The following is a 13,139-nucleotide window of genomic DNA, read 5'->3' as shown; positions in this document are numbered from 1 at the left end:
TCCTCAGCCTCGTGCACAGGAGACACTCAGAGCCCTGTGTGTGCCTCAACTCCCTGTGTGTGCTCTCAGGATCATCCCGCACCAGCATTCCCAGTGTAGCTACGTGCCCTACCTGAGGAATCCTCGGGATGATAAGAGGCAAGACCAGCTCTGGGCAGCTAAGCCCCCAAATCTGCAAGGCAGGCCCATAAACAGGAAGGTTATCTCCATGCCAGGACGGCTTTCAGAACAAACATTCCCCAGAAGCCATCATAAAGGAGGGCTGGCAGAACAGGCCCTGCAGTCCTTGGACATTGAACCAAGGGAAGGAGGGGGGGGGGGAAAAAGGAAAGGAAAGAAAGGGGAAAAAAAAGCCACACCAACCCTCTTGCAAATTCTTTTAAAACCTGACCCGCAGCCTGCCTTTGGGAGACAGCCAAGTCAGCTGGGTGAAACGGGCACCTCCCTGCCAGCGGTGACCAACAGGGCCAGTGGTGCCCCCCAACACTTAACCACTCTGCACACCACGTGAAACTTCCTTGGGGTCTCCCAGCATGGCTGCTTGAAGGTAGTCAAAGGTAGGAGCTGCAGCTTGAGCTTGGCAAAAGGCCCTGGCCAGCCCCATGTATCCATGCCCAGTGCTGCTCTGGGAGCTAGGGTGCCAGCAGAGATGGGGTGGAAAGGGCACAAATATCCCTGTTAAACCAGCTCCCTGCCCTGCAGCTCAGCTCAGTCATGCTGGACAGTCTCCAGGGACCTAAAACAGTCCATTCAGAATTTCACATAGGAATAATGTTCCCATCTCTGAAGACCTCCAAGGGGAGCTTTCTTCCCATGGTGCCTGGGGAGGCACCCATGCCACAGAAAGTGGCATGACAGTCCCAGCCTGGGGCACTGTGAGAGCTTCATCAAGTGTTCCCAGACACGCTTTGGGTGTGGTGGGCATCACCACTGCCCAGCCTGCTCTCCTACCCTCCACACCATGAGCCAGCCTCTGCACAGCCATGCCCTAGCTGTTCCTAGATGACATGAAGCCTTCCTCCAGTAAAGAATCCACTGATTTCACAGCTCAGCACCCATCCGACTTCCAACTTAGCTGTACCTGGGGCAGCCACTGACCAACACATCTCATCCAGGCTGCAATGACAGAGAGGGACACCAGTCAAGTCTTGCAATGTGCTGACAAGCAGACAGTGCTCAGCAGAAGACAACCAGAACATCACTCCAGAGAAAAGCCACCCTCACCTGGTTTTGCATTATCACTTGCAGCTCAGCTGCTTTTGCAAATGGGGTTCCTGGGCTGCAAGCAGAGTTGGGGGCTCCCTGTGTTGGCCGCAACTCTCTCTGCACCAAGGACACACCTATAGAGCAGCTGCAAGGGGAGGAGGGCTTTCAACCGGCCCAGTAAGAAGCTTTCCCACGGGGAGGTAAAGTTCACCAGGAAAACAGGCAGCTCGTGCACCCAGGCAATGGGAGAACTGTCTTGTGCACCCCATGGGGAAAGAAGGGCTGGAAAGCTGAGTCAGTGCTGAATTCGCCTCTCCCGGGGCACAAGCAGGGAGATGAGCCAGTGTTTTGCTGAGCCCTGAAGGCAGGGGAAAGACGGAGAGCAGCGTGGGAGCTGTTGGATCCCCAGGGCATACATTTGAGACTTTCTAGTGCACACAAGGCTTCCACAGACATGCAGTCACAGGGAGGACTTCTGCAGGCACAGCAGGAACTGCTAACACATGTAGCATGGCCACTTTGGGGCAACACAACCCCATGAGTCCCACAATCAGAATGGACCAGACAAACCACACTCAACCCAGTAAAGCCTTTTAGTGCACTGCCTTCTGGCATCTCTCTCAAGGGTCGCCCAGCACGGCGCATCCCCAGCATCCTTCCCCGGTGCCGTGTTGATGAGACGTGGCAAGGTTGGGGTCCAGTGTGCCACATCCAGCAGCAACAAGGGACACGACCATTGATGGGCTCCATGGGGAGAAACCGCCCCATCACCCTTCTCTTTGGTGACCACGGACTGGGTACAGCATGTGGCCCGGGGGGCAGACGCAAGCCCGGGCCTGCTGGGGACCAGGGCTGCATTCACAGCACCTCTCAGGGCACAGGGAAGCTCAGGAATGAAAAAGGAGTCCGGGACCCAGCACCCCGCATACATTACCTGGCTCCTGGGGAGCAGCAGGGACCAGGAGAACAAAGAGCCCGAGCAGCAGCCGCCGCGGGGGGCACCTGCGGGAGGGAGAGAGCAGGGGGTCACTCACTCTCACGCGGCTTCGGGCTGGCCCCGCCCGGGAGCCCCAACTCCTGCAGCCCTGGCTGTCCCGGTGTCCCCAGCCCCGCCAGCTCCGGGGTCCCGGTGCCCCCAAGTCCAGGATGCTCGGGAGTCCCGGTGCACGGCGGTCCCAATGGGCTCCAGCTCCGCCAGCTCTAGGATCCCATTGCACTGGAGTCCCAACGGGCTCCAGCCCCGCCAGCCCCGGGGTCCCGGTGCACTGGGGTCCCAGTGGGCTCCAGTCCCGCCCCCCCCGGTGTCCCGGTGCCCCCCACTCACCCGGGGCGCATGGTGCCCGCTCGGCGCCGGCAGCTCAGCTCGGCGCGGCGCGGCCGGGGCGGGGAGGGGCGGGCAGGGACGGGGAGGGGCGGGTGCGCCGGGGCTCAGCCCGCCCCCAGCCCCCGGTCCTGGGCTCATGCAGCCGAGAGGGGGGCGAGGGCACCTGCGGGGCTGTGTGGGCTCTGCGCCAGCCTCACCGCAGACGGTGTAGGGGAATGCGAGGGGGAGGAACGGACCTGCTCCGAGAAGCATCTTCCCCCCCGAGGAGCGTCCCCCCCCTCCAGGTGCATCCCCCCCCCCCCCCCCCCCCGAGGAGCATCCCCACCCCGAGGAGCATCCCCTCTCCTCGAGCAGCATCCCAAGGAGCATCTCCTCTCCTCGAGGTCCCCCCTCCCACCCTGAGGAGCATCCCTCCTTACTGAGCATTCCCTTCTCCTCCCTGAGAAGCATCCTTCGCCCCCCAGGAGCATCCCTAACCCAAGGAGCACCCTCCCCACCCCGATGAGCATCCCCAACCCAAGGAGCACCCTCTCCCCGAGGACCATCCCTTCCCCGGGGCGTCGCCTCGCCTCACCTTGCCCGTGCGGGGAAAGAGCTGCAGCTCGCTTCCACCTCCTTCCCTTACCCCAGCTTTCATCTCTCTCCAACCCCAGCCCCGGGGAGGGCAGGATAATCCCCACGAAACCTGCCACACCTTGCTTTGTCTTCCACGGCATTTCAGTGCCCGGCGGCAGCGAGCTGCTGACATTCCAGCCCTGGAAACTTCCAGGGGATCTCTAAGTGATTCACCGAGGGCAGAGGCGGTGTTTTAAGTCTAAACCACTTTGGATGTAGCAGAATAAACCAGGACATCCAGCTGCTCAGCTCGGGGCCCGTAGAGGTGCACACTCTCTCTTTTTGTCTTTTCGCTCCATATCTTTTCACCACTGAGCCAAAGGCAGGCAGCCCCTTAGCACGACCCCAGTCTGAGGGCAATGAATAGCCACCAAAGCTGCCTTTTGTTTGGGTTTGGAATGATTTAACGTGGCTGGGACTGTTAAATTTATGCTTTGCTGGCTGGATGCTGAGTGATTTACTGCCCTTTCTTCTCCGGTAGCTGGATTCCTTTCCTCCAGGTAGACGCTGATACGCGTTGCCCGAGTACCTGAGCTGCACAAAAGGCAGCACGTGGCAGCCCTGAGTCACTGGGCTGCAGATTCGTGCAGGGGTTTTGAAGGGGTGGGTGGGCTGCAGGAGAAGTTGCACTGGCGCTGGTGCTGCCCCTGGAGAGCATGGAGCAAGTGGGAGGAGAGTCCTGTGGCATGGATGGTGCTTGGAAAAATCTTGAAAACAGAAACTGCTCCTTCCTGTTCAAAGCGACCCAGCTCTTAATGGAGTTGATGGGACCGGATGGGTGAATGCTCCAGCAGAGTGGGCGAGGCCACGGGCGGCTTTGGGGAGGCTGCTCCGGGCGTCACTCTGGCTCAGCAGGGAGATGTGGTGCTGGCCCTTTCTGCTGTTACCAGCACCACATGGGCCAGGAGGTACAAACAGGGTTGGGGCCACCCTGACCGCATGCCTGCACCTTCCCACGCGCTGACATGCTTCACCGAGAGCAGAGATGGCACGGCTGGGCCTCGCGAGTGCCGAGGTGCAGGTGAACGTGGGGCTGATTTACAGGCCCTCTTCCTCCTCTCCGCACCTCTAAGCACAGCCTGGCCGTGTTCCCCCAGCTCCCCCTGTGCTTGTTCACCACGGAGGGACACATGGGTCAAGCACATCACCTTCTGCCAGCCTTCCTACCCTCCCTGTGCCTGCCAGAGGGTCTCTGCCCCACTGCTGGCCCCACAGCTAAAGGGCCATGTCTTCTCCATGCAGTCCTCCATGCAAAGCGCCTGGCTGCCACCAGGGCAGTTTCCCATCGTAAAATTTCCTCCTGCTGTGCTTTAAAGTTTGAGAGCCTTGAAGGACAGATAATGAGGCTCATCTTTTTCCAAGCAAACAAACGCTACCCGGCGGGGGTGGGGAAGCGGGAGGGGGGGGGTAGGCGGAGGACTTAGGGGAAGAATGCTGCCAGGGAGGCAGCTCTTTCGAAAGCTGACCAAATGGAAACCAGCGGTGCTCTGATGGTGGCTCAGCTGCTCGCAGCCGCAGCTTCCCAAGCCCCAGCCAGAAAGGCCCTCCTGCCCCGCAGGCTTCGAGCTCCAGCACAGCTTTGGCATTTTTCATCTCTGTACAGTTCCTCCAGGGTCCTGCTGTCCCCCACTCCTGTGCCTGGCTCCCACTCGTTCCCTCTTGGCTGCATCCCATGCTGGTTGCCCTGTGCTGCTGGGTGGCCCTGGGTAGGGGCACCCTGGTGCGGGGACAGAGAGGCTACCCCAACTCCCAGCACATAACCTCTGCCAGTTTGACGTCTGGGATAGTGTGGAGGCCCAAAAAAAATGTCCTCCTGGCAACCCTACAGGAGGACTGGCCTGTTCTTCCCTGCTTTGAGCTGAGGGGAGGGGTTGGAAACACTGGCCGCCGTGTCCTTGGCAGTGGCTCCAGCACTGGCACTCATGGCCTGTGTCTGTGTCTCCCTCTCAAAGTGGCTTCAGTGTGGCAGCTGCCCCTGTGCTGAGAAGGGCAGCATGTCCTCGGGCTGCCAAGTGGCCTGAGGAGCTGCGACCCATGTGCCGTGGGAGCGGCAGAAGTGCCAGCAGACATCATGAACTGCCGGCACGACGAAAACTTGTTTATGCATGGTTGCCTTGAGATGCTCCTCAGACTTGCAGGCAGGGGGCTTAGTCCCGCTGCTACCATGCTTTTCTGTATGGGCCTGAGTAAGGCAGCTGGGGAGCCTTAGGATTTGGGCCAGGAAGCCAATAAGAAACAAGAAGGCAAAGGACAGTATTTGGCAAGCATCCACGCAGAAAAACAAAGGCTGCAACAAGCAGCAGCAGCAGAAAACCACTGATGAGCAGGGCTCTCGCGTCTGCACCAACCCCCAAGTAGTGGCTGTGGCTGGTCCTGCTAATGAGATGTGCCATCTGTCTTTGTTAAAGCCACCTTCTCTGGGCTGCAGCTCCTGGGGGTGAGCGTTCAGGACCACTGGCACCAGATGGATTTGCACGTGTTTGCCCCATCAATTGCTCTGGCTCAGAAGCCCATGTCCACTGATGGCCTAGACCTGCCAGGACAGTGGTGGAGGAGCTGGTCCAGGAGAAATGTCCACTGCAAAGGGCAGCACCATGCCCTCCCTTCAGCCGACACCTTCAGTGAGGATCTGGCAAGGGATAACAAGACAGCATCATGAGTTGTGAAAGGCATCCCTCCTTTCCGGAGATGGATCATGCAGAGCTGTGAAGGTGGGCGTTTGGGAAGGACCCAAGGAGGTCAGACAGGGAGTGGGAATAAGTGGAAATCCAGATATTCCTCCAAAGAGGAAAGGCAAGCACAAGAGCTGGGCTGTGTGTAGGAAGCATGTTACCCACCCATGCAGGCAGGAGCTAAGCCAGGATGGGGTGCCTGGGGGCTTGGAGTGCAGCATCATTGCACCTGGTCCCAGCAGCCAGATCTAGTGGATACATTAGCTAGGGGCTACAGTGGGCAGAAGGAGTCATTATGGGGGCAGCTGGAGGCCTGGCTGGCAGCAGACACCTGTCAGGATCTGGAGGCCACCTGCATTCCTCTTGTGGATGTGAGGAGGACAGGACAGCACAGATTGCTGTGGTTCAGCAAGGAGGTGAGCTGGAGCCAGAGACCACTGCACCTCCTGCCTCAGCAGAGATACGACAGACTACTGGCTGCAGCAACCCCTGTTGCTTGGCACAGCCTCCCCACCACCACAGAGCCTGGAGTTAGGCAGGCAGGGGACCCCAGCTCTGGCCACATCCTGGAGCTGCTTCCTTTCTCCCTGAGCCATGTGCTGTAAAGACTTCTTGTCTGGCAGAGTCACAACACAATGGGCATGACCTGGCCAGTTCCCATGCTGCATATTGGCAATAAAGGAGCTAAGCGATGCACAAGAAAGAAGGGCAAATGAGAGCATCTGCTCCAGAGCCAGCAGCGACCGATTCAGCAAAGGCACAGCTGAGAGCTCACCCCCCTGCACACAGTAACCTCCTCCCTGGGGAAGGAGGAGGGGGGCCAGAGGTTCCAGAGCAGGGATCCCCCTTCCTATCACAGGTCTGGAAAGCCCCATGCAGCATCAGCAAGGAGAGAGACAGCCTCAGACACCCAGACTATGTGCAGCTCTCCTGCTCCCTGCCCACACCCGTGAACAGTGCCCACTCCCTCCAACGCAGCCTTCCTGCTGGACATGGGTACCTGGGGTGTCCCAGCAGCCCCTGCTCCCTCCCAGCTTCTCTATGACTCATCCACTCCAGGGAAAATCAATACTTCAGCACACATCAGATGAAGAACTGAGAGAAGCATTTCATGGGAAATGGAATAAGGCACATGCTTCTTGCATGCCTCATCACTGTGGCTCACCCTTGGGTCTCTGCCTCTTGGCTGGCTGTGGGAAATGGTACTCGTTTCCCTTCCCGCTGTGCAGTCATGCTCATACACCACCAGTGGAAGATAAGATAGGTAGAGCTCTAGAGCTGCACCAGACCTTGGTGCATCCACATCTGTTTATGGGGTGCAGATCTAGTGCCCCTTAGCTTCAGAGGGACCCATTGCAGCTGGGGTGAGGAGCATCTGCGACGATGGAGCAGCTGCCTCAGGGGACAAGACCACCTGGCTAGAGTGGAAGGGAGGATGTTGGAGGGCTACCCGCAGGTGGCCAAGGTGGATGTGGAGCTGTTACCACAGCCTGCAACACTAGCATCAGGGGAGTGTGGTGAGGCTCAGCAGACGGAGGCTGAGAACAGACCCCAGCAGGCATTTCTGTGCCCAGCCAAAATGCTTGCTGCCCGGGTAGGAAGGGGAGGTGGATAGGACCAGCTAGAAAGGGAGGTGAGAAATTTGCAGTTGCAGACAGGTCCTAAAAAGCCTGGATAGACACATGTCCACCAATATCCCTGATGCGATCACTACAGACACTACAGGGGTATGAGGGGACCAGCCCACAGAAAGTGGCCAGGCTCACAGCATTCCCCGGCAGCATCTCTTGTTGCTGCCCATGGAGATGGGTGAGTCTGTGCCTCCATCACCCACCTAGGGACAGACAATAGGCTCCCCACTGCCCCTGCCCACTGCCCACCCTGCACAAAACCCCTGTCCCTGTGCAGCGGGAGCACTGGCCATCCTTGACCCTGCACAAAACCCCTGTCCCTGTGCAGCGGGAGCACTGGCCGTCCTTGACTCTGCCAAAACCAGCAAGGCTGGGAGAGCTCATAAAGCCTTCCCTCAAACGCCCCAGACAGCTGTGATGCCTGAATTTCTCATGCAAGGAGTCCTCCTCCTGCACTGGGACACTCTGGCTGCCAGCTCCAACCCTTCCTATGGCTGGTAGGAGCCATCCCAGCCTCTAGCTCCTGTCTGGGACTAGCCCCCTGGACTCTCCCTCCCCTTACATAACCTCCCTGTGCCCCAGCGAGCTCTGTTTACAAACCCACCTCCCCATTTTCTCCCAGAAACTGCAGTTCCATTCAAATCAACCTCCACCTGCCCTGCCTGGTGTGAGCCGGAACCAGCAGCTGTGAAGCAAGCAAACTCATCCAGATTCCTGCTTCCTTTCCCCAGCCCCTTCAGGAACACCTCTTGAAAAGCAGGTTATTTTTAACATGAGAAAAAGAGCATGTTCCTTCTCCTTCCTGCATTGAAAGACAGGTGCTTGCTCAAGGGAGAGCCTTGAAATTGGGCCAGGGAAGACAAGGTCTTCAGGAGAGAGATGGATCTCTCTCCAGTAACTGTAACAAGGGTGGGAAGACATGTGTTGCAGTGCAGGTGTAGCTGGAGGAGGGACCAGAAGGAACCTGGGGGTGCTGTGTCAGTTGTGAGGCATGCCTGTGCTTTCCCTGTGCTTCCCTGTGTGGAGGTATGGCCAAGAGCAAAAAGCCTCAAAACTGAAGGTCCTGGCATGTGGCAGTGCTGCTTCCACAAGGAGTCTCCCAGTAGTGTGAGGTTGTCCCTTCCTCTCTCCCAGACTGCACTCAACATCTCCCCTGGAAAAGAATGGTCAGCTTTGACTCAGCTGATGGACCAAAAAGAAAAACAAAACAAAAAAAACCCCTCAAAGTCTTTTGCTCCAGCAAGACTCAAAATAGGAGCTGTTTCCTCTCTGGGAAGAGGAAATTCCCAGCTCCCCACAGACAATCTCATGCTGGCTGGCTCTCTGGGACTGGACTGCCCTGAGTTGCTCAGAGAATGGATGCCTCAAGTTTCTGCCCCAGTTCCCTGTGTCAGGATGCACTGAGCTGCTGGGCTTCCCGCAGCCTAGGATGAGGTCTGGACTCCGGGAAGAATTACTCCTGGGAGGAATCCCATGCTCAAGGATCCTCCTACCCACTTTGCAAAGGGCAGTGCTAGCATCTGACCATGCGCCTGTTGACTATCAGTGGGCCCCATCATTCCCTTCCTGGCCCAACTGGTGCTGGCCACCTCCAAGCTGTTCAGGACAGACCAACAGTCAGCTTGCCTCTCCAGGATAACCTCATCAGGATTTCTATTCCAATTTATGAGCCCTTCCCACTTGTCTGGGAGAAAAACAAGCTGGGATGGAGGGGAGTGGGAATGCCCTCAGGGCAAAGCCTTGTGCAGTGGCCATACCATCCCAGTGCACCCCGCTCACCTCCTGGTCCCTGCAGTAGATTTGCTGAGCTGTTCATCAGTGGTTTGAACACATTTGGCAAGGCAGACCTCAAGCTGCCTTCTAGCTTTCTTTCTTCCCTCTTTGCAGCCAACTTGCCATGCTTTTTCAGCTTTCCTGTTCTTTTGGCAGACATTCTGCTCTTCAGCATCAACTTTTTTCCCGTGCTCCCCATTCTTTCCCAACAGCTGTCCGGGGCCTTTATGAGATTGCCCTGTTTGCTCTTTGCTTCTTCTTTTACTGAGGTCCTTAATAAGACATTTTTCTACAGCCTTCAGGCAGCTTGGGGACCTCTAGCTTTCTGGACTACTCTGCTGAGAGGTTTGGGATTGGCCTGTTTTTTTCCTTTTTTTTTTTTTTACACATTTCCTCATTTTAAACAGTCTCTTTTCTTGAAATGGAGAAACCACACGCTGGATTTCTTCAGCCTGTTCTTTCTTACCATCAAATTGTAAGGAAGTGGTATCACAGCTGGCCTAGGTCCTCCTGAGTCAAGCCCCACATACTATGCAAAAGCAGATCCGGAAAAGCATCTTCTGGTGCTTCTCAGGCTGCTTCTGGGGGAATGGCACCATGTACTACACTCAAAAGTTTTACCCTTATATCTCGTTCCCTTGCTCTTTGATCCAGTCCACAAGTGGGTGGTTGGAGTGTCCCCTTATTACAGCCTTCCCTAAAATCCCTAAGTGGCTTTAGTGGTCTGGCATTGGTGCAGGAGCACTTGTAGGTTTGCTCTTGCTCTGTTGCACAGACATGCACTGGCTGCTTTCCTGGCACTACAGGGAATCTGACTTGCCTTGCTTATTTATTGCAGTAACGCTGTTTATTCTCCCGCTGGCATGTGTTCCCCACATTGGTCCCATCAAGCTGAACCAGGTACCCTCCACTAGCCACCTGCCTCTCGTTTAAATACTCTCTGCACTATGGTCATCAAAGCCAGCAACCTGCTTCTGTCATGATGAAAGAACAGCATCTTTTCCCTGTGTGTGCCCCTTGCATCCCAGCAGGTGCCTCAAGCTTCAGTTTTGGGCCCCTCATTACACAAAAGACATTGAGGTCCAGAGAAGAGCAATGAAGCTGGTGAAGGGGCTGGAGAACAGATCTGATGAGAAGCAGCTGAGGGAACTGGATTGTTTAGCCTGGAGAAAAGGAGGCTGAGGGGAGACCTTATCACTGGCTACAACTACCTGAAGGGGGGTTGTGGAGAGGTGGGTACCTGTCTCTTCTCCCAAGTGATGGATGATAGGACAAGAGGGAATGGCCTCAAGCTGCACCAGGGAATGTTGAGGTTAGACATCAGGGAAAATTTCTTCACTGAAAGCGTTCTCAAGCACTGGCAGAGGCTGCCCAGGGAGGTGGTTGAGTCACCATCCTTGGAGGTATTTAAAAGACAGGTATATGAAGTGCTTGGGGATATCATTTAGTAGTGGACAGGTACAGGTTGGGCTTGATGATCTCAAAGGTCTTTTCCAACCTAGTGATATTCTATGATTCTAAGTCCTACCATAGCTGAACACCCCCCTCTCTGACCCACCATCTCATCTCTACCCTGAGATTCCAGCTCTCCACGTGTTTGCTGGGCCTCATCCCTGGGACTGGCAGGGTTTCAGAGAGCATCACAGGCAGGTCCTGGGCAACCAGTGTCTGTCCAAACAGCCCTGACATAGCTGCCAACTCACCCTCATATACTCACCCACGGCATGGTGTGGCACATCTCTGTGTACAGTGCGTGCATCAGGGCATCCTGGTGGAGTTGCTTATGGCATACACTGTAACTGCCACCAGCCACCACTTTCCTCAAAAAACCTGACCTGCTGCCTGAGCCCGGTAATGAGAAAATAGGCCATTTGTTCAGCTGGTCTTCACTTGCTTAGCAAACACCCCTGAACAGGTCAGCACTTTCTTCACAGCAAAGCTATGTGAGGAATTTCTCCTAAGGCAGCTGGACCTTTTCCAAGGAGGGCAGTCTGCCAAATTCCCACCCACCAGCGCCCCCCCCCCACCTTTCCCCATGGAGAAACAAGGTGCAAACTCAGCCCCTGAAGGCTTGTTGTGTGCTTCCACTTCTGCCCTTGAGTTGGCTGGAGCTGGGGAAGAAGGGGCCCTCTCCACTCCTCTTTCCACTACTCTTCCATGCCTGGGTTGACTTGCCCCAGTAAAGGCTGATCTTGCCCTCTTTCTCCTAGAGAGACCTTTAGGTGTCACAGCTCTCCCCAAATGCAGCAGCAGGGTGATACAGCTGTGGGTTTGCAGCTCTTCGTGCTCAAGTGGTACCTGGCACTGCTGGGCAGTGGATAGCAGGCAAGAGGAGGCTCCTGATGTGCAGGCTGCATGAGGTTGGGGGATCCCTGGCATCGTCGTCTCCTGTAATTTATTTTTACTTTAATCTCAAATTGCTTCTCAAATCTCCAATTGTTGGGTTCCTGCACTCAGGTGAAACACTAGGCTTTGCCATAAAAGCCCATCCACAGCCCTCATGGTATGGACAGACACTGGCAGGTGTTTCCCCACGGGAAAATTTCCACTCCCCTCCACCCTCAAGCAGGTCTTGCAGAGTTTTTGCCAGCAAGACAAAGAACCCTGTGGAATACGGTAAGCGTCCTGGCCCCATGGAGGACTGACACACTAGGCAAGATGGAGAAGAAGCCCACCCTCCATGCATGGATACCAAACCTTCCACTGCGTGTGGCAAAACCAGCTGCTTATTTGGGTGTCTGAAACTTCCTGCTATTTATGGGCATCACTGCCTGCTGCAGAAAAAAAGGCTGCTTTTCTGTGTTGTGTTGTGGGTTCACAACTTCTCTGCCCTCTACTCCCCTCCCAGCCTCCTTAAGGCTCCTGGAGAAAGTGCAGCGCCCTCCTTCCTGGCCTTTGGTTGCTGAAGTTGGTTTTTTGGCCATGGCCCCACTGGCCCAGCAGGACACTCATCTGCTTCATTTCACTACATTCCAGCTACAATCCATGGGTAGGAAAGTTGTCTTTTTTTCCTCCTGCCCATCTGCTGCGAAGGTGAAAGAGCATCTCCGGGGATGTGACAAGAACCTTGATGTCTTCCAAAGTTAGATGACCTAGATGGGCCTGGGATTTCACAGAAGCAAAGGTACCAAGTGTTGGAGCTACTCTGGGCTCTGATGTGGAGCATGTGTACAAACATGGTACCTGGCTCTTCCTACTTCTCTCAACCAGGAGATTACCCCTGGAAAAAAACCCACAAACTCCACTTTTGGAAGAGAGGGAACAGGTTATAGGTAGCTGACCATAACCACACACAGGATGGGCACCATCACTGTGCAGCTCCCCTCAACCCAAACCTTCAGGAGTAGCTCCAACCAGATCTAAACACTTGAGACACTGGGTGACCACTCCTTATGCTCAGACTTTGGGTTGTTCTGAGTGTTAGGCCCCTGAGGGCACTATTGGGTCTTGATGATCCTGAACAGGATCAGCTGGAACTCCAAACCACTCATCTTCCAGCTCGGGCCCTGTGCTCACCAGCTCAGCCTTGAGCACCTAGTCCTGACCTGAGCAATGTGAGAGTGTATTTATTGATGCCTCTGTCTCCAGATGGACCTTGGACCTGTGTAACAGGTAGCTTATCTCAGGTGCTCTTTCCTATGTGGACCTCATACTTGTGTGGTAGGTAGCTTGTGTTCAGCCTATCTGCTGGATGACCCTTGGACAGATGTTGCAGGTAGCTGCTGTTTGTTTCTGTCCCCATCTGCTGGACGGAGCCCTTGGGTTCACGCTGCAGCCTTGCTCCTAGTGTTGCTCTCCTGCTGCTCTTGTCTGGACCTCGTGCGTTGTCCGTCCTCTTGCTGTGGCTGCTGATGGACAATGTTACCCGCACATAGTACAGCTGGGGGTGGGCTCCTGCAAAGCAGCTCAAGGTTAGAG

The 13,139-nt window shown here is 55.9% G+C and overlaps 1 protein-coding gene across 1 annotated transcript in view; it reads right to left on the bottom strand.

The window, feature by feature from the left end:
• The window catches only part of COL18A1 (collagen type XVIII alpha 1 chain), a 40,698-nt gene extending 38,097 nt beyond the window's left edge, over window positions 1–2,601 (bottom strand). The window contains exons 1-2 of the mRNA XM_054069628.1: window positions 2,531–2,601; window positions 2,141–2,208 (exon numbers count right to left, since the gene is read on the bottom strand). Coding sequence (XP_053925603.1) covers window positions 2,141–2,208; window positions 2,531–2,541 — 79 coding nt within the window. The 5' untranslated portion in view covers window positions 2,542–2,601. The remainder of the gene's footprint in view (window positions 1–2,140; window positions 2,209–2,530) is intronic.
• Between the last annotated feature and the right edge of the window lie 10,538 nt (window positions 2,602–13,139).

This window comes from Cuculus canorus, chromosome 6 (genome assembly GCF_017976375.1).
Source record: "Cuculus canorus isolate bCucCan1 chromosome 6, bCucCan1.pri, whole genome shotgun sequence".
Taxonomy (NCBI): Eukaryota; Metazoa; Chordata; class Aves; order Cuculiformes; family Cuculidae; genus Cuculus; species Cuculus canorus.
The sequence above is the reverse complement of the archived record's forward strand: the minus strand, read 5'-3'. Positions and strand labels throughout refer to the sequence as shown.